Source organism: Gobius niger, assembly GCF_951799975.1.
Source record: "Gobius niger genome assembly, chromosome: 14".
In the NCBI taxonomy this organism is placed as follows: Eukaryota; Metazoa; Chordata; class Actinopteri; order Gobiiformes; family Gobiidae; genus Gobius; species Gobius niger.
The window spans coordinates 30620021-30639614 of record NC_136865.1 but is presented as its reverse complement, the minus strand read 5'-3'; the positions used below and the strand labels follow the sequence as shown (position 1 = coordinate 30639614).

At 35.7% G+C, this 19594-nt stretch overlaps 1 protein-coding gene across 1 annotated transcript in view; it reads right to left on the bottom strand.

The window, feature by feature from the left end:
- Positions 1 to 10654: 10654 nt before the first annotated feature.
- LOC306973516 (uncharacterized protein) overlaps positions 10655 to 19594 on the bottom strand; it is a gene marked incomplete at its 5' end in the record, with an annotated part of 18493 nt that continues 9553 nt past the window's right edge. Inside the window, 5 exons of the mRNA XM_079570440.1 lie at positions 10655 to 10845; positions 10914 to 10968; positions 11040 to 11090; positions 13622 to 13726; positions 16952 to 17168. Coding sequence (XP_079426566.1) covers positions 10673 to 10845; positions 10914 to 10968; positions 11040 to 11090; positions 13622 to 13726; positions 16952 to 17168 — 601 coding nt within the window. The 3' untranslated portion in view covers positions 10655 to 10672. The remainder of the gene's footprint in view (positions 10846 to 10913; positions 10969 to 11039; positions 11091 to 13621; positions 13727 to 16951; positions 17169 to 19594) is intronic.

Sequence of the window (19594 nt, the reverse complement as noted above, 5' to 3'; positions counted from 1 at the left end):
CCACATTTTTGTCACATTTTCGTAATTTTTTTGTCAATTTTTTTTTCTCCACATTTTTGTATTTTTTGTCACTTTTTTTGTCACATTTTTGTAATTTCTTTGTCCTTTTTTGTCAATTTTTTCGCCACATTTTTGTCACATTTTTGTCATTTTTTTGTCAATTTTTTCGCCACATTTTTGTCACTTTTTTGTCATTTTTTTGTTAATTTTTCGCCACATTTTAGTTTCTCTTTTGTTGTTTCTTTGTCGCTTGTTTGTTGCATTTTTGCCTCTTCTTTGTCAATTTTGTGTACATTTTTCTCCACATTTTCTCATTTTTTTTGACGTTTTTTTTTATGTTAGTAGATTTTTTGCCATATTTTTGTCATTTTTTTTCGCCACATTTTTGTCACTTTTTTGTCATTTTTTTGTAAATTTTTTCGTTAATTTTTTCGCCACATTTTTGTATTTTTGGTCACTTTTTTGTAAAATTTGAGTACATTTTTTTGCCACATTTTTGTTACTTTTTTGTCAATTTTGTGTAAATTTTTTGCCACATTTTTGTCACTTTTTTGTCCATTTTTTTGTTAATTTTTCGCCACTTTTTAGTATTTTTTGTCCTTTTTTTGTAAAAATTTCAGTACATTTTTGTCACTTTTTGTCCTTTTTTTGTAAAAATTTCAGTACATTTTTGTCACGCTTTTGTCTCTTTTATATTGTACTATTGTTGATTTTCCGGCACATTTTAGTTTCTCTTTTGTTGTTTCTTTGTCGGTTGTTTGTTGCATTTTTGCCATATTTTCTCATTTTTTTCCCTTTTTTTTAAAAAATGTTAGTAAATTTTTTGCCATATTTTTGTCATTTTTTTTCGCCACATTTTTGTCACTTTTTTGTCATTTTTTTTGTTAATTTTTTGCCACATTTTCATATTTTTTGTCATTTTTTTGTAAAATTTGTGTACATTTTTTGCTACATTTTTGTCACTTTTTTGTCTCTTTTATATTGTATTATTGTTGATGTTCCGGCACATTTTAGTTGCCTTTTTGTTGTTTCTTTGTCGCTTGTTTGTTGCATTTTTGCCACTTTTTTGTGGCTCTTTTTTGCTTTTGTCATCACTTTTAAATCGTGTTTTTGTCGCTCTTTTGTTGCCTTTTTTTGTTTTTGTGGGGATTAAGAGATTAAGTGGAAATGAAAAATGAGGATTGAATTTCTCCTCAACTCGTCCAACCTGCCGCTCGACTGTCACTTTGCAGGAATGAACTGCCGCAGGTCTTTTCTTCATTTAACCAGTATTTATCTGTTATTTTTGCATTTTATTGCTTACAAAGAATGTGTTTACATACAAAGGCCGAAGAGGAATAAAATTATAGTTGGGTCATTGGAGGACATTTTACATCCCAGCCTTGAAATTTCACATAATCCATGTACAAAAGAATATAACATACAGTTTAGAGTAAATTATACTTGTCCTGGGACCAAATTTAAATAAACTGAGATAAAATGTTCCTGAGAAAAGCTAACACTAGCATTCATTTGCAATCCTAATTAGTTCAATTAATTTAACCTCTTAACTCCCACCTGAACGGATCCCATTTTCTCCAGTTTGGCTTTACCCGAATCAAAAAGCTTCTTGGGAAAAAAGCACCAAAACAGCCAAAAAAATTAGAAGAAAACAAGGATGTAAACGCAAAAAAATGTGACAAAAACTCAACAAAAAATTTGACAAAAATTCAACAAAAATCCAACAAAAATTCAACAAAAAATCAACAAAAATTCAACAAAAAATGACAAAAATTCAACAAAAATGTGATAAAAATTCAACAAAAATGTGACAAAAATTCAACAAAAAAATTCAACAAAAATGTGACACAAATTTAACAAAAAATTAACAAAAATTCAACAAAAATGTGACAAAAATGTGACAAAAATTCAACAAAAATGTGACAAAAATTTAACAAAAATTCAACAAAAATGTGACAAAAATGTTACAAAAATTCAACAAAAATTCAACAAAAAATTACAAAAAATCTACAAAAATGTGACAAAAATTATATAAAAATGTGACAAAAAACCAAAAAAAAAAAAACTCCTAAAAGGTGACACAACACAGCAACAACGCGAGGAAAACAATCAGTTTTGTGGGTCTTAGCTTTCAAATGACATCTTACACAGGCCTATATAACAGCCAAAGAGAACAGAATACATTTGGTTTAGGCGGGTGGTAAGCGGTTAAGTTAATTTAGGTCGGGTTACCTATGCCATCACTTATAATAAAAAAACAACCATTACATTTTTTAGGTCTATGTGTTTAGTAACGATGCCCTGTTATTGTTTATCGTTTTGTTCAACACCACATTTATAGTATAATCTGACTGACAAACCACATTTCCCCCTCTATAACGAGCCGACGGTTGTGTTTCGCTCCGTCTGTTTGACAGAAGGCTCTGGAGGATCATAGTTAAATTTAGTTTATGTCTCGCCCTCGTCGGCCGTGACGATGTGTTTATGAACTCAGGGAAAGTTCAGCTCCAAAGGTTAAAGGACAACTCTTTATTTACTCTGCAGTAAAGACGCTGAAGAGCCGGGCTTTGGAAGTGCTTTATCACCACATGGTTTCACTTGTCCTTAAACAAATCGCCTCAAACCCAGAGGTGAATGTTCATCAGGAGCAGTCGGTCATTTTCAATCTAAAACACAGGAAGAAACGAGAGAAATAAGGAGAATAGACCGACCTGCAGCCGACGGACAAGACTCTGTGGGTTAGTCCTGGTCTTGCTCCTGCTCCTGCTCTTGCTCTTGCTCTTGCTCTTGCTCTTGCTCTTGCTCTTGCTCTTGCTCTTGCTCTTGCTCTTGCTCTTGCTCTTGCTCTTGCTCTTGCTCTTGCTCTTGCTCTTGCTCCTGCTCCTGCTCCTGCTCCTGCTCCTGCTCCTGGTCCTGCTCCTGCTCCTGCTCCTGCTCCTGCTCCTGCTCTTGCTCCTGCTCTTGCTCTTGCTCTTGCTCTTGCTCCTCCTGCTCCTGCTCCTGCTCCTGCTCCTGCTCTTGCTCTTGCTCTTGCTCTTGCTCCTCCTGGTCCTCCTGCTCCTGGTCCTGCTCCTGCTCCTGGTCCTCCACCTCTTCCTCCTGCTCCTGCTCCTGCTCCTGGACCTGCTCCTGCTCCTGCTCTTGCTCTTGCTCTTGCTCTTGCTCTTGCTCCTTCTCTTGCTCCTCCTGCTCTTGCTCCTGCTCCTCCTGCTCCTGGTCTGGTTTTTAAGTAGTGCAGACCATAGACTGAACCCTGGGTCTGAAAACCACAGCCTAACTCACATCTGGATCAGAAATACTTCAGCACCAGCATCACTTTGGGGTCGACACAGAGCGTGATCAGTGCACCTTAAATAAAACATTTATTATCACCATTTGGACTTAAATAAACCAGTAAGAGCTGAAAGAAACACTGAGAGGATAAAACAAGCATTTATTTTATTACAAACATCTTTATTGTCAAAAATCAGTTCATTTCCCATTGACTACCACGGTCGGCACGGCAACCATGGTTTTCCTCTGTCTATGTCACTTCCTGTCTGTGTCCAATAAGGAAGTGAAACTATAAATATCACACAAAAAAATGTGAAACTAAAGAAAACTTGCTACAATCGCTAGGTACTCATCAACTCGTCTAAGCTCAGGTAAGAGAAGATCTCAGTGTGGAAAACGGTGGCCTGTTCCTTTAACCTCTTTGCTGGATTTTTGTCATTTTTTTTGCTGGATTTTTGTCTTTTTTCTGCTGGATTTTTGTCATTTTTTTGCTGGATTTTTGTCTTTTTTTGCTGGATTTTTGTCTTTTTTCTGCTGGATTTTTGTCTTTTTTTGCTGGATTTTTGTCATTTTTTCTGATGGATTTTTGTCTTTTTTCTGCTGGATTTTTGTCATTTTTCTGATGGATTTTTGTCACTTTTTTTGCTGGATTTTTGTCTTTTTTTTGCTGGATTTTTGTCTTTTTTCTGCTGGATTTTTGTCTTTCTTTGCTGGATTTTTGTCCTTTTTTTGCTGGATTTTTGTCTTTTTTCTGCTGGATTTTTGTCTTTTTTCTGCTGGATTTTTGTCATTTTTCTGATGGATTTTTGTCATTTTTTCTGATGGATTTTTGTCTTTTTTCTGCTGGATTTTTGTCATTTTTCTGATGGATTTTTGTCACTTTTTTTGCTGGATTTTTGTCTTTTTTTTGCTGGATTTTTGTCTTTTTTCTGCTGGATTTTTGTCTTTCTTTGCTGGATTTTTGTCCTTTTTTTGCTGGATTTTTGTCTTTTTTCTGCTGGATTTTTGTCTTTTTTCTGCTGGATTTTTGTCATTTTTCTGATGGATTTTTGTCACTTTTTTCTGCTGGATTTTTGTCTTTTTTTTGCTGGATTTTTGTCTTTTTTTGCTGGATTTTTGTATTTTTTTACTGGATTTTTGACATTTTTTCCGCTTGATTTTTGTCACTTTTTTGTTGGAGTTTCGTCTTTTTTTTTGCTGGATTTTTGTCATTTTTCTGCTGGATTTTTGTCATTTTTCTGATGGATTTTTGCCTTTTTTTCTGCTGGATTTTTGTCACTTTTTTGTTGAGTTTTTGTCATTTTTGTTGCATTTTTTGGTCACTTTTTAGCTTTTTTTGTTGCGTTTGCATCCTCATTTGGAGAAAACATGTTCGGGTGGGAGTTAAGAGGTTAAGAAAACAAAGTAATGACCAATAATTACTCAAGTAAGAGTAAAAAGGTACCTCCATAGGAAAAGGAACCTGAATACTGTGAATTATGGAAAATGGCCGCTTTTCTACCTTCATTAGACCTAAAGTGCTTTTACACCCATGCCCTCTCATTCACACACCCGCGTACACAGCCTCTGGAGCCGAGGAGGGGGAAGTGTCTTGCCCAAGGACACAGTGACAGTTTGCATCTTCAGGAGGGGGGGGTTCAAACCCTTCCGTCTTCTGTCCAGGACCTTTACGTTTGCATTTATCCAGACAAAGTGATGTAGCTGTAGATGTTTGCTGCTCGTTATCGTTGAAAGTCAACATCAGCCCTGTGGACGGGAGGGCATCTGGGTCTGCAGAGTTCCCGTCAGGACACAGACCAAAGGCCGGACTGTGGTTTTTGAATCTGTTTGTCAGAATCGAGTTTCCAGGAGGTTCAAAGTGGAGTTTGATGAAAGATCATGACACTTCACTGTGAGGAGAAACCGCTGTGAGTAATGAACTTTAGAGTCTCTGAGCACGTGGAGGAATAACCTTCTACCGCCATCTGCTGGCCGTGTTCTGTCATCATTTTAACCCCTTAACTCCCACCGGAACCGAGCACATTTTCTCCAGTTTGGCTTTACCTCAATCCAAAAGCTTCTGGAAAAAAGGTGAGAAAATAGCAACAAAACTGAGACGAAAACAATGATGGAAATGTGACAAAAAAGTGACGAAAAATTGATGGAAAAAGTGGCAAAAATGTCACAAGAAATGGACAAGAAATTGACGAACAAATGACAAAAATGTGACAAAAATGTGTTAAAATTTTTTAAAAAATGTGATAAAAAAAGACAAAAAATATGACAAAAAATAACAAAAAAAATGACAAAAATGTGACAAAAAAATGAAAAAAATGTGACAAAAAATGACAAAATGTGCTAAAAAATTGACAAAAATATGACAGAATAATTACAAAAAAATGATAAAAATTTGACAAAAAAATTACAAAAAATTGACAAAAAAAATACAAAAAAATACAAAAATGTGATAAAAAATTACAAAAAAATATAAAAATGTGATAAAAAATGTGACAAAAAAATGACAAAAATGTGATAAAAATGGATGAAAAAATGACAAAAATTTTACAAAAATGTGAAAAAAAATGACAAAAATGTGATAAAAAAAGACAAAATGTGCTAAAAAATGGACGAAAATATGACAAAAATATGACAGAATAATTACAAAAATGTGATAAAAATTTGACATAAAAATTACTAAAATTTGACCAAAAAAATACAAAAAAATACAGAAATGTGATAAAAAATTGATGAAAAAATTACAAAAATGTGATAAAAATTGGACAAAAAACAAACAAAAAAATTGACAAAAAAATACAAAAATGTGATTAAAAAATTGGCAAAAATATGACATAATAATTACAAAAATTTGATAAAAATTTGACAAAAAAATTACAATAAATTGACAAAAAAATACAAAAAAATACAAAAATGTGATAAAAAATGGATGAAAAAATTACTAAAATGTGACAAAAAATGACCAAAAAAAGACAAAAAATATGACAAAAAAGCTGCAAAAATGAGTTGAATACCCACCAAAAAAATGATGGAAAAAAGCTCTGATGACGTGAGGAAAAAGATCCTCTCGGTTCAGGCGGGAGTTAAGAGGTTAAAAAAGTTTTGTTCCACATTTGTGCAAACAAATTATTGGAATAATAAAATCATTGGTAGAAGTGTTGTAGGCAAGTAAGGATGTAAAAAGTAGAAAAGGTTTATTTAAAGTTAATGAAAGGCATCATAAATAGGCCTTATTGAGAAAATACTACCTATAGCCGATACACTGGACCTGCTAAATATATTTAACATTTGAATTGAATTTCTTACAAATCCTGGCAGAAATGTTTTTTCATTCGAAACAGCAATTGAGAAACAGCCACAGAAGACACTGGAGGCCGTTCCCTTTGAATAAAGCTTTATTGACACATCCCCGTAACAGAGGCAGCATTCACATGTACAACACCTGCTCCCCCCGAAGTTTAAATAAAGTCATGATTCAAGACACAAAAACACTCACGATGCTCAACTCAAAACGACGTCAGCTCAAACAAGAACACGCTTAAATCTGCTTTTCTTTTACAGAGTCGTCTCTAAGGTGCAAACTCGGCACCTTCACAATACCGCGCTCTTAAATATTTGTACATTTGAAAAGTCGCCGTGGGCAGTGTCCGTCCGTCCCCTCGGGCTGGAGGCGGAGTCAGTTCATGGTAGTTTGGCACGTGATGAGAAAGCGAGTTCCTTTAAGGCCGGGGCTCGGAACGTGGGTTTACAGAACCTCTGCGGAGACAAAGGAGAGATTAGGACACGCCCCCCTGAGTCAGGTGACCGGCGTGAGGCTCGGACCGGCAGTAATGAATCACTCAGTGGAATCATCAAAAACGGGATTAATTAATTTCATTGCTTTTTTGTCACTTTTTTGTAATTTTTTGTGACTTTTTTTGTCCTTTTTTGTTGATTTTTCGCCACATTTTCATATTTTTTTTGTCATTTTTTTGTGAAATTTGACTACAATTTGAGTAAATTTTTTGCCACATTTTTTGTGTCCATTTTTTTGCCACATTTTCATATATTTTGTCATTTTTCCCCCCATTTTTTTTCCATTTTTTGCCACATTTTTTTTCCATTTTTTGCCACATTTTTGTCACTTTTTTGTCAATTTTTTTGTCAATTTTTCACCACATTTTTGTTTTTTTTGTCATTTAAAAAAAAAAAATTAGTACAATTTTTTGACACATTTTTGTCACTTTTTTGTCAATTTTAATTAATTTTTCGCCACATTTTTGTCATTTTGTCAATTTTTTTGTTACATTTGTCACTTTTTTGTCATTTTTTGTTAATTTTTCGCCACATTCTCATATTTTTTGTCATTTTTTTGTAAAATTTGAGTACATTTTTTGCCACATTTTTGTCACTTTTTTTGTCAATTTTCTGTCATTTTTTTGCCACATTTTTGTCACATTTTCGTCAATTTTTTTGCCACATTTTTGTCACTTTTTTTGTAAATTTTATAAATTTTTCGTCACATTTTTGTCATTTTGTCCTTTTTTTGTAAAATTTGAGTACATTTTTTGCCACATTTTCGTATTTTTTGTCATTTAAATTTTTTTTTTTTTTTTTTACAATTTTTGCCACATTTTTGTCACTTTTTTGTCAATTTTATTAATTTTTCGTCACATTTTTGTCATTTTTTGTCCATTTTTTTGTTACATTTTAGAAACAATTTTGCCACATTTTTGTCAATTTTTTCGCCACATTTTCATATTTTTTGTCTTTTTTGGTAAATTTTTTGTACTTTTATTGCCACATATTTGTCTCTTTTATATTGTATTATTGTTGATTTTCCAGCACATTTTAGTTTCTCTTGTTGTTTCTGCTAATAACATCACACACGCCTGCCCTTCTCTGATTGGTTACTCCACTTCCTGTTTGCACCAGACCAGTGACGGGATTCACGGCTCTTTCCTGGGAGCCTTCGGGATCAGTTCATTTCAAAGACTGGCTCTTTTTAATAAAACGTTTGATTCTTGTGTTTGTTCGGGGGAGTTCTGTGTAAAATCGACTGAATAAAAGATCCGGCTCTAGCGACGGCCGATACCACATTTTTTGGAATCGATACAATACTGATACTTTTGGGGTCATTTTTATCGATATCGATACTGGTCATTTTATATGACAATCAATAGATACAGACGGCATCTCTGGAATCGCCCATATATGGTATTTTTTTAGAACAGTTAACAGTTCTAATTATTCAAAAACTACTGTAACAAATGCTGAAATATGAACATAGTTTCTACTAAATAAAGAAACAAAGACATGGGGAGGAGCAAAGTGGTTCAACAGCCCATAAATACATGAATAATGGAGAATGCTAACTTAATGCTACATGCTAGCATCGGGCAAATGCTAACGGTTATGCTAACGGTTAGCTAGCGCTTGCTACAACTGCCGTTTTTTCACTTTTACAGAACAATCTGCTGTGAGAAAATATCCATATGGGCCCGATTTACACTTGACTTTATTTTTTATTTGTATGTGATGAATAAGTTCATGTTCCAGCAGAAAATGGCTAAAAAGAGTGAAAATTGTGTTTCTCCAAAGATTCTATTTTCCCCCTCGGCGAAGCCACGCCCCCTTCGATTATGACATGCCGTCTGTGTCTATATACATTTATAAAACTGGTTATTTTATATAATTAATAGGTAAACTAAAATTATATTACTTTAACTGGTTAATTAAACAATGTTAATGTGAAATTAAATACATAAATATGTAAATTGTCCTTTTATGTTTAAAACACGCTTTCTTTTTACATATGCAAATTAGCATCAATACTTTTTGCCCGATATCGATACTTAAAAAGTAGCTGTTTGGTATCAATACTGTGGTTTCCTGATCCGGCTCTTTTCACAAATAACCTCTTAACCCCCACCTTCACAAGCACATGTTTCCACATGATCTGACGTTACCCATGTGACGGAGAGTTAGTTAGTCAGCTAGTTAGTTATATAGTTAGTTAGTTTTTAGTTACCTGTGACGGGCTGTGGTTTGAGGAGGTTCAGTCAGGTTAGTTGTATAGTTAGCTGGTTAGTTACCTGTGACGGGCTGTGGCGGACGAGTTTTTAGAGCAGTTTTAAGGTGGGACAAGCGTTTAATATTGTGTTTACTCGGTTTTAACGTTCGTTTCCATTCTAATTGCAGATTTTTGCCACTGTTTTGTTCAGAGTTCGTTTTAGGGTTTATTTTGGTTGCATTTGAGTTTGTTTTTGTAGCTTTTTAAACCCTTTTAGCTCCGCACCAGTTTTGTAAAGCAGTCCGTGGGTCTTTTAGTCTTCAGATTTCAGTTCCCTTGGATGTGCTCGGGTGGGGGATTCGGCCCGTTTTCTCTATTTTGCACTTGGGATTTTTGTTTTATAGTGTGTGTGTGTTTGTGGGGAGCACTTTCCGTTTCGTTTGGGGTGGGGCTCCTCCTCTCAAGCCATTTTTGTCACTTGTTTGCTGGATTTTTGTCAATTTTCTGCTGGATTTTTATCTTTTTTCTGCTGGATTTTTTTTTTTTTTTGCTGGATTTTTGTCTTTTTTTTGCTGGATTTTTGTCTTTTTTTTGCTGGATTTTTACCATTTTTTTTGCTGGATTTTTGTCTTTTTTTGCTGGATTTTTGTCCTTTTTTTGCTGGATTTTTACCTTTTTTTTTGCTGGATTTTTACCTTTTTTTTTGCTGGATTTTCATCTTTTTTTTGCTGGATTTTTGTCAATTTTTTGCTGGATTTTTGTTTGTTTTTTGCTGGATTTTTGTTTGTTTTTTGCTGGATTTTTGTCATATTTTTGTCATAAATTTGTCTTTTTTGTTATTTTGTAACGTTTATTTGTGTTTTCAGATTCCCTTTGGTTCTGGCCCAGGGGCTGCAAGGTTTTACTTGTGATTTGCACTTTTAACATTGGCCATTTTTAATACAAATTTTAATCATAGTAATAAATACTTTTTAATATCGAACTCCGGGTCCTTTTAAATAAACTTTTAATGACATGTTTTAAAAGCACTGCCTCTGCCTCTGTTTTTACAAATCCTTATCTGCGTGTCCTTTGGTTTTATCCTGGTTTTATCATTTTTTTTTAAAGTATCTCAGGTCACATATAGTTAGTTGGTTCGTTACCTGTGACGGGCTGTGGTTTGAGGAGCTTCAGTCAGGTTAGTTAGTTATATAGTTAGTTAGTTGGTTGGTTACCTGTGACGGGCTGTGGTTTGAAGAGCTTCAGTCAGGTTAGTTAGTTATATAGTTAGTTAGTTGGTTAGTTACCTGTGACGGGCTGTGGTTTGAGGAGCTTCAGTCAGGTTAGTTATATAGTTAGTTAGTTGGTTCGTTACCTGTGACGGGCTGTGGTTTGAGGAGCTTCAGTCAGGTTAGTTATATAGTTAGTTAGTTGTTAGTTACCTGTGACGGGCTGTGGTTTGAGGATTCCGCCGCCTCCGCCCTGGTTCAGTCCGAGCAGGTCGTCGAAGTCCTGTTTCTGGTTGAGTCCGTTCTGATGCGCCTGGACGCCGTTCAGCACCGGCGTCTGGGTGGCTCCTCCCCCTGCGCTCGGCGCCGACGCTCCGGCTGGAGGAGGACGGAGAAGAACCATCAGAACCAACGGTGGGAAACAAACTCGGGGACGCTCTCCTCACCTTTAACCGGCTCGGAGTCTTTGCCGTTCAGCTGCGGCGCCGGCTTCACCTCCTTCTGTGGAACGAGAGGGGAACGTTTCAGCTTTGATCGCAGGGAAAACAAAAGTAACTGCGGAGGATTCTGACCTTCTCTCCGGCGTCGCTCTTCCTCGTCCTCTTCATGATCTCCTCCAGACGCTGTGGAAACAAACAACTCTCATCATTAAACTTCAGGGCTCCGGTTTCCACAAGGCGTTAAAAGTCATTAAGTCAAAATGAAGGCGTTAACCTGTTACCACCCGCCAAAACCAAGTGCATTCTCTCCTCCGCCATTGTCATCACTTTTTATTTCCCTTATGTGTTTTTGTCACTTTTTTATTACTTTTTTGCTAGATTTTTGTCATTTTTTTGCTGAATTTCTGTCACTTTTTTGGTGATTTTTTGTCTTTTTTTTGCTGATTTTTTTTTTCAGTTTTTTGCTGATTTTTTGTCTTTTTTTCCTGGATTTTTGTCATTTTTTTTGCTGGATTTTTGTCTTTTTTTGGCTGGATTTCTGTCATTTTTTTCCTGTTTTTTTGTCATTTTTTGGCTGGATTTTTGTCTTTTTTTGGCTGGATTATTGTCATTTTTTTGCTGAATTTTTGTCATTTTTGTCACTTTTTTGCTGGATTTTTGTCACTTTTTTGCTGGATTTTTGTCTTTTTTTTTGCTGGATTTTTGTCACTTTTTTGCTGGATTTTTGTCTTTTTTTGGCTGAATTTTTGTCACTTTTTTGCTGGATTTTTGTCACTTTTTTGGCTGAATTTTTGTCACTTTTTTGCTGGATTTTTGTCGCTTTTTTGCTGGATTTTTGTCGCTTTTTTGCTGGATTTTTGTCTTTTTTTTGCTGGATTTTTGTCTTTTTTTTGCTGGATTTTTGTCTTTTTTTTGCTGGATTTTTGTCACTTTTTTGCTGGATTTTTGTCATTTTTTTGCTGGATTTTTGTCTTTTTTTGCTGGATTTTTGTCATTTTTTGGGTGATTTTTGTCTTTTTTTGCTGGATTTTTGTCATTTTTTTGCTGGATTTTTGTCACTTTTTTGCTGGATTTTTGTCTTTTTTTTTGCTGGATTTTTGTCACTTTTTTGCTGGATTTTTGTCTTTTTTTGGCTGAATTTTTGTCACTTTTTTGCTGGATTTTTGTCACTTTTTTGGCTGAATTTTTGTCACTTTTTTGCTGGATTTTTGTCGCTTTTTTGCTGGATTTTTGACGCTTTTTTGCTGGATTTTTGTCGCTTTTTTGCTGGATTTTTGTCGCTTTTTTGCTGGATTTTTGTCTTTTTTTTGCTGGATTTTTGTCACTTTTTTTGCTGGATTTTTGTCATTTTTTTGCTGGATTTTTGTCTTTTTTTGCTGGATTTTTGTCACTTTTTTGCTGGATTTTAGTCATTTTTTTGCTGGATTTTTGTCACTTTTTTGCTGGATTTTTGTCATTTTTTGCTGGATTTTTGTCTTTTTTTGCTGGATTTTTGTCATTTTTTTGCTGGATTTTTGTCATTTTTTTGCTTGATTTTTGTCATTTTTTTGCTGGATTTTTGTCATTTTTTTGCTGGATTTTTGTCATTTTTTTGCTGGATTTTTGTCATTTTTTGTTGGATTTTTGTCAATTCTTTGCTGGATTTTTGTCTTTTTTTGCTGGATTTTTGTCACTTTTTTGCTGGATTTTAGTCATATTTTTGCTGGATTTTTGTCATTTTTTTGCTGGATTTTTGTCACTTTTTTGCTGGATTTTTGTCACTTTTTTGCTGGATTTTTGTCACTTTTTTGCTGGATTTTTGTCACTTTTTTGTTGCATTTTTGTCACTTTTTTGTTGCATTTTTGTCACTTTTTTGCTGGATTTTTGTCTTTTTTTTTGCTGGATTTTTGTCACTTTTTTGCTGGACTATTGTCACTTTTTTGCTGGATTTTTGTCTTTTTTTGGCTGAATTTTTGTCACTTTTTTGCTGGATTTTTGTCACTTTTTTGCTGGATTTTTGTCACTTTTTTGCTGGATTTTTGTCTTTTTTTTGCTGGATTTTTGTCACTTTTTTGTTGGATTTTTGTCACTTTTTTGCTGGATTTTTGTCACTTTTTTGCTGGATTTTTGTCTTTTTTTGCAGATTTTTTGTCTTTTTTTGCTGGATTTTTTTTCAGTTTTTATTCTGGATTTTTGTCACTTTTTTAATCTTCACTTTACTGCGCGGATGCCAAACTACTCCTGGTATTATTACGCCTTACAATATAGTTCCCCCTTTTATCCACTTAGAAAATCCACATTGTTTAATTTTGTGTAATTATACTTTGTAGTGTAACACTTCACGTAACCGTATTTAAATAGGGAAAACGTGGAAGAGCTTGGTAGCTTCTATCTTGACCTGTTTTGGAGCTATAGAGGAGAGAGGGAGAGGCTAAATGCTAACGCCGTCTGCGCTGTGTTTACGTGACTGAAGGCACGGGGGAAGATCAGACAGGTCCTAAAGAACTCGTCAAAGCTCAGGTAAGAACATATCTCAGTATGGAAAAACGGTGGCCTGTTCCTTTAAAGACAGTAAAAAAAAAACTCTTCAAACTCTTTTTACCCTAAAAAAGCTCATGGAAGTGGTTTGGAGGTGAAGTGATCCAGAAATAAAGTCAGTCTCACTAAATCCATGACTGTGTTTCAGTGTGTTTGGTGTATTAGAGAAGTTTCTGGTGTATCAGAGATGTTTCACCTTCTTCCTCTCCAGCCGCTCCTGCTCCTCCTTCTGAAAGTGCTTCTCTCTCTCCACACGCTGACGCTCGGCCTCCTCTCGCGCCTTCGCCTCCGCCTCCTCCTTCTGCCGGAGAAACACAGTAACACGTGATTAAAGTAACGTCCACCAGGGGGCAGCAGGGGCCCGGTGTGAGAACAAGCCCTTTAACACTCATGACTCCTCTGTTCCTCCAGCCCGGAGCAGGAGACTGGCCCCAATTAAACCGAGCCGAGCCGGGCCAGGCCAGATCCAGAGCCAGACACTGAGGCTTTCAGGAAACACAATGGGACAGTCAGCTGCTGTGAGACTGACGTGTGGATGATTCATCGCCGGACACTCAGGAACATTTCTGACTTTATTTAATCTACACTGATCTATGAAACTGTAGACAGGACAAAACTAAGTATTGACTGGAGCAAATGTCCAGACATGTTAACCCCTTAACTCCCACCTGAACCGAGCACATTTTCCCCAGTTTGGCTTCACCCCAATCCAAAAGCTTCTGGGAAAAAGCTGTGAAAATAGCAACAAAACTGAGACGAAAACAATGATGGAAATGTGACAAAAAAGTGACGAAAAAATTGACAAAAATGTGATAAAAAATTTGACAAAAAATGAAAAAAATGTGACAAAAAAATTACAAAAATGTGATAAATATTTCACACAAAAAATCCCCAAAATGGACAAAAAAATGACAAAAAATTATGAAAAAGTGCCAAAAATGTCACAAAAAATTGACAAAAAAAGATGCAAAAAAAAGACATAAAAAATGACGACAAAATGACAAAAATTACCAAAACGTGACAAAAAATTTACGGAAAAATGACCAAAAAACCCGACAAAAATGTGACAAAAAATGAAGAAAAAAATTTACAAAAATGAGTTGAAAACCCCCCAAAAATGATGGAAAAAAATCTGATGACGTGAGGAAAAAGATCAATTTAGATGAGTTTTGTAGATCTTTCAAACGAGGCGATTTGGGTAAAGCTGAACTGGAGAAAATGCTCTCAGTTCAGGCGGGAGTTAAGAGGTTAAGAACTCATGCAAACTAAACTCTTATTATTAGGGATGTTCAAGTATCTCGGGGTCGTGGGTATTTCTTGAGATTTAAGTATTGACCGAAAGGACGAGATCGCGAATACAAGCGGCCGAAATGAGTTTCCTTCTCAGGGCGGCTGAGGGTGAGGAGCTCAGTGACCCGGGAGGAGCTCGGAGTAGAGTCGCGGCTCCTCCAGGTCGACAGGAGCAGCTGAGGTGGCTCGGGCATCTGTTTCGCCTCCCTCAGGTGTTCCAGGCATGTCCCATTAGGAGGAGGCCCAGACCCAGAACACGCTGGAGGGACTGCTGCATGTCTCTGTGGCCTGGTGTCGCCTCAGGGCCCCCCCAGAACAGCTGGAGGAGGTCTGCGTGGATCGGGAAGTCTGGGCATCTCTGCTCAGACGCCGCCTCCGAGACCCGGCGCCACAAAGCATCATGGGATGTAAAACAAGTCAGACAACATCTATGGCTTGAGTTGTTCGATCGTCAGTCTTTTTATGTGAAGAAGAAGAAGAAGAAGAAGAAGAAGAAGAAGAAGAAGAAGAAGAAGAAGAAGAAGAAGAAACAGGTACTTAGGCCTCGTCCACACGTAGCAGGGCATTTATAAATCCGCACTGCCTCGTTTTAAAAAAAAACAGCACCTCCCTTAACCGTGTATATGTGTTTTTTCTTCATAAATTGTTCAAATCGCTCCACAAGTTTCTGCACATACATTATTTTTAATGCAGCTGTATAGTTCTATGAGCTGAATTCACTGTAGCCCAAATTCACCGTTTAGCTTCACAGACCTGCCCAACAATTGTGAGACGACAAATACAAAGGCATTTGCAATTTTTTGTAATCTTCTGTCAGATAAACAGGCGAGTAACTTTCTTGACCAGACTCACCGCTGACAGACTGACCTCAGACTGACCTCTGACTGACCTCTGACCTCAGACAGACTGACCTGACATGTAATAACTCCAAACACGGCAGCAGCAGGACTGTGGCATTGGTCCCACCGTTTCCTCCGGGAGGATAACTTTATACTTCATCTCAAAGTTCTCCTGCAGAAGTGCGTCCTGGTGTTACGGCGCAAACTGCATGACTGTCGAGAAATGCACCCGCGCTGTTAAGACTTCGAGGAACATGTCGGACGGTTATTTGGTGTAAAATAACTGCCTGTAAAGTGCTGCTTCACCTGCGCTTTGACAGGAAGCAGGACCTGAGCTTTGGAGGCGTCAGAAGCTGTTTCTGATGTAAACACAGGCCACGCTGGCAGTGACGTGGTCCAATACTCCGGTTATTTACGTCCACACTCAAACGCGTAACAGGAGGATTCCCAAATCTTCACTTTCGCCGGAGTTTTTAAGAAACCTTTGTTTTTATAGACAGAAAACTCCGGTTTTGTGTGGATGATCGGCCGGATCGTAGGAAACTATGTTCGGTTTGTGAGACACCCTGCTACGTGTGGACGTCAGTCGGTCTGAAAGAACCTACGTCGAGTTATCGAGGCAACAACGATGTAAACGAAAGACCCTGAACAGCAACAGCGAAAGAGGCTTTAAACAGATCTAAGCCACGGAGAAGAATCATCATCACAAGACCCTCAGTGATGAATGAAAGTCACACACGCACGAAGATCCCTCTGCAAAAACCTTCAACAACGGAAAGACTGGAAAGACTGGAGTCTGTAGGAGCGACTTAAGTGAAGCCCAAAGACTGAAAGAATCGCAGTCGTTTGTTAATCATGGCTGTAAATAAAAGTGATTTGGATTTGATGGCGATTAAAGGTTTCCCACAGAGACGAAATCATCCGCCCCGACTCTGCACTGATGCTGTTTTACGGGTTACACTGTGATATTTGCACCCCCTCCCTCTGAAACAGCCCCCTCCCTCTGGGCTAATCCCACAGACGGTAAAGGCGAGGGTTAAATCCCAAACGTCCAGGATTCATGTCGTTAATGGGGAGGGTCCGGGGGGATTACAGACGTCCTGATGCTGTCGAGGGTTTTCTCTGTCGGACTCATGAACACGGGTATTTTACAGAAGGGTTTATTTGGAGGAACCGTCCCTTTGAGCGGGGATTATATCACTCACATGTGTTTTAGATCATTAATATTACAATGCAAATACAAACCAAATCCTGACATAGATGAACATTTCTAAACGCTTCTGCTCCAAACTACAAACCCAGCACCACAGCCTGTTTCTGTTTCTCCGTGTTTACAGCAGGAGAACACGTGAAGATGGCACTGAATAAACACGGAGTCTCCTCAGAGTTGGCCTCACCTGTTTCTGCAGCCGCTCGCCCTCCTCCCGCTCTCTCCTCTCCGTCTGCTCCCGCTCTCGCTCGTCCTCTTGTTGCTGAGCCTCGTCTCTCAGTCTCTGCTGCTCGGCCATGAACCGCGCCTCCTCCTCTCGACGCTTACGCTCCTCGGCCTCTCGAGCCGCGGCCTCCTCCCGCAGAACCCTACGAGAACGTACGAGAACAACGGCACCGTTCACACTCAGGAAGGAGAGTTACATCTGTGAACATCTGTCTGAAACCTGACAGTGAGGAGTCTAATGGAGCCACTGAAGGGCAGATGTTGTTAACCTCTAACCACCCGCCTAGAACAAATGCATTCTGTCCTCTTTTGGCTTTTGGCTCTTTTTTCTTTTTTCCATTTTTGTTGAATTTTTGTTGAATTTTTGTTGAATTTCTGTTGAATTTTTGTCACATTTTTGTCATTTTTGTAGAATTTTTGTTGAATTTTTGTTGAATTTTTGTCACATTTTTGTTGAATTTTTGTCACATTTTTGTTGAATTTTTGTCACATTTTTGTTGAATTTTTGTCACATTTTTTGTTGAATTTTTGTTGAATTTTTGTTGAATTTTTGTTGAATTTTTGTTGAATTTTTGTCACATTTTTGTCACATTTTTGTCACATTTTTTGTTGAATTTTTGTTGAATTTTTGTTGAATTTTTGTTGAATTTTTGTTGAATTTCTGTTGAATTTTTGTCACATTTTTGTCATTTTTGTAGAATTTTTGTTGAATTTTTGTTGAATTTTTGTCACATTTTTGTTGAATTTTTGTCACATTTTTTGTTGAATTTTTGTTGAATTTTTGTTGAATTTTTGTTGAATTTTTGTTGAATTTTTGTTGAATTTTTGTCACATTTTTGTCACATTTTTGTCACATTTTTGTCACATTTTTTGTTGAATTTTTGTCATTTTTTGTTGAATTTTTGTTGAATTTTTGTTGAATTTTTGTCATTTTTTGTTGAATTTTTGTTGAATTTTTGTCACATTTTTGTCACATTTTTTGTTGAATTTTTGTCACATTTTTGTTGAATTTTTGTCACATTTTTTGTTGAATTTTTGTCACATTTTTGTCACATTTTTGTCATTTTTTGTTGAATTTTTGTTGAATTTTTGTCACATTTTTTGTTGAATTTTTGTTGAATTTTTGTTGAATTTTTGTCACATTTTTTGTTGAATTTTTGTCATTTTTGTTGAATATTTGTTGAATTTTTGTTGAATTTTTGTCACATTTTTGTCACATTTTTGTTGAATTTTGTCACATTTTTGTTGAATTTTGTCACATTTTTGTTGAATTTTTGTTGAATTTTTGTTGAATTTTTGTCACATTTTTGTCACATTTTTGTCACATTTTTGTCACATTTTTTGTTGAATTTTTGTCACATTTTTGTCACATTTTTGTCACATTTTTTGTTGAATTTTTGTCACATTTTTGTTGAATTTTTGTCACATTTTTTGTTGAATTTTTGTCACATTTTTGTCACATTTTTGTCATTTTTTGTTGAATTTTTGTTGAATTTTTGTCACATTTTTTGTTGAATTTTTGTTGAATTTTTGTTGAATTTTTGTCACATTTTTTGTTGAATTTTTGTCATTTTTTGTTGAATATTTGTTGAATTTTTGTTGAATTTTTGTCACATTTTTGTCACATTTTTGTTGAATTTTGTCACATTTTTGTTGAATTTTGTCACATTTTTGTTGAATTTTTGTTGAATTTTTGTTGAATTTTTGTCACATTTTTGTCACATTTTTGTCACATTTTTTGTTGAATTTTTGTCACATTTTTGTCACATTTTTGTTGAATTTTTGTCACATTTTTGTCACATTTTTGTCACATTTTTTGTTGAATTTTTGTCACATTTTTGTTGAATTTTTGTCACATTTTTGTCACATTTTTGTTGAATTTTTGTCACATTTTTGTTGAATTTTTGTCACATTTTTGTCACATTTTTGTCATTTTTTGTTGAATTTTTGTTGAATTTTTGTCACATTTTTTGTTGAATTTTTGTTGAATTTTTGTTGAATTTTTGTCACATTTTTTGTTGAATTTTTGTCATTTTTTGTTGAATATTTGTTGAATTTTTGTTGAATTTTTGTCACATTTTTGTCACATTTTTGTTGAATTTTGTCACATTTTTGTTGAATTTTGTCACATTTTTGTTGAATTTTTGTTGAATTTTTGTTGAATTTTTGTCACATTTTTGTCACATTTTTGTCACATTTTTTGTTGAATTTTTGTCACATTTTTGTCACATTTTTGTTGAATTTTTGTCACATTTTTGTCACATTTTTGTCACATTTTTTGTTGAATTTTTGTCACATTTTTGTTGAATTTTTGTCACATTTTTGTCACATTTTTGTTGAATTTTTGTCACATTTTTGTTGAATTTTTGTCACATTTTTGTCACATTTTTGTCACATTTTTGTCACTTTGTTGCGTTTACATCCTTGTTTTCTTCTCATTTTTTGTGGCTGTTTTGGTGCTTTTTCCCAGTAAGCTTTTTGATTAGGGTAAAGCCAAACTGGAGAAAATGGGATCCGTTCAGGTGGGAGTTAAGAGGTTAAAGAGTGGAATGAAAACAGCCCTAAAGTCTGAGGGACTGGACTGAGCTCCTTCTTACTTAGTTTA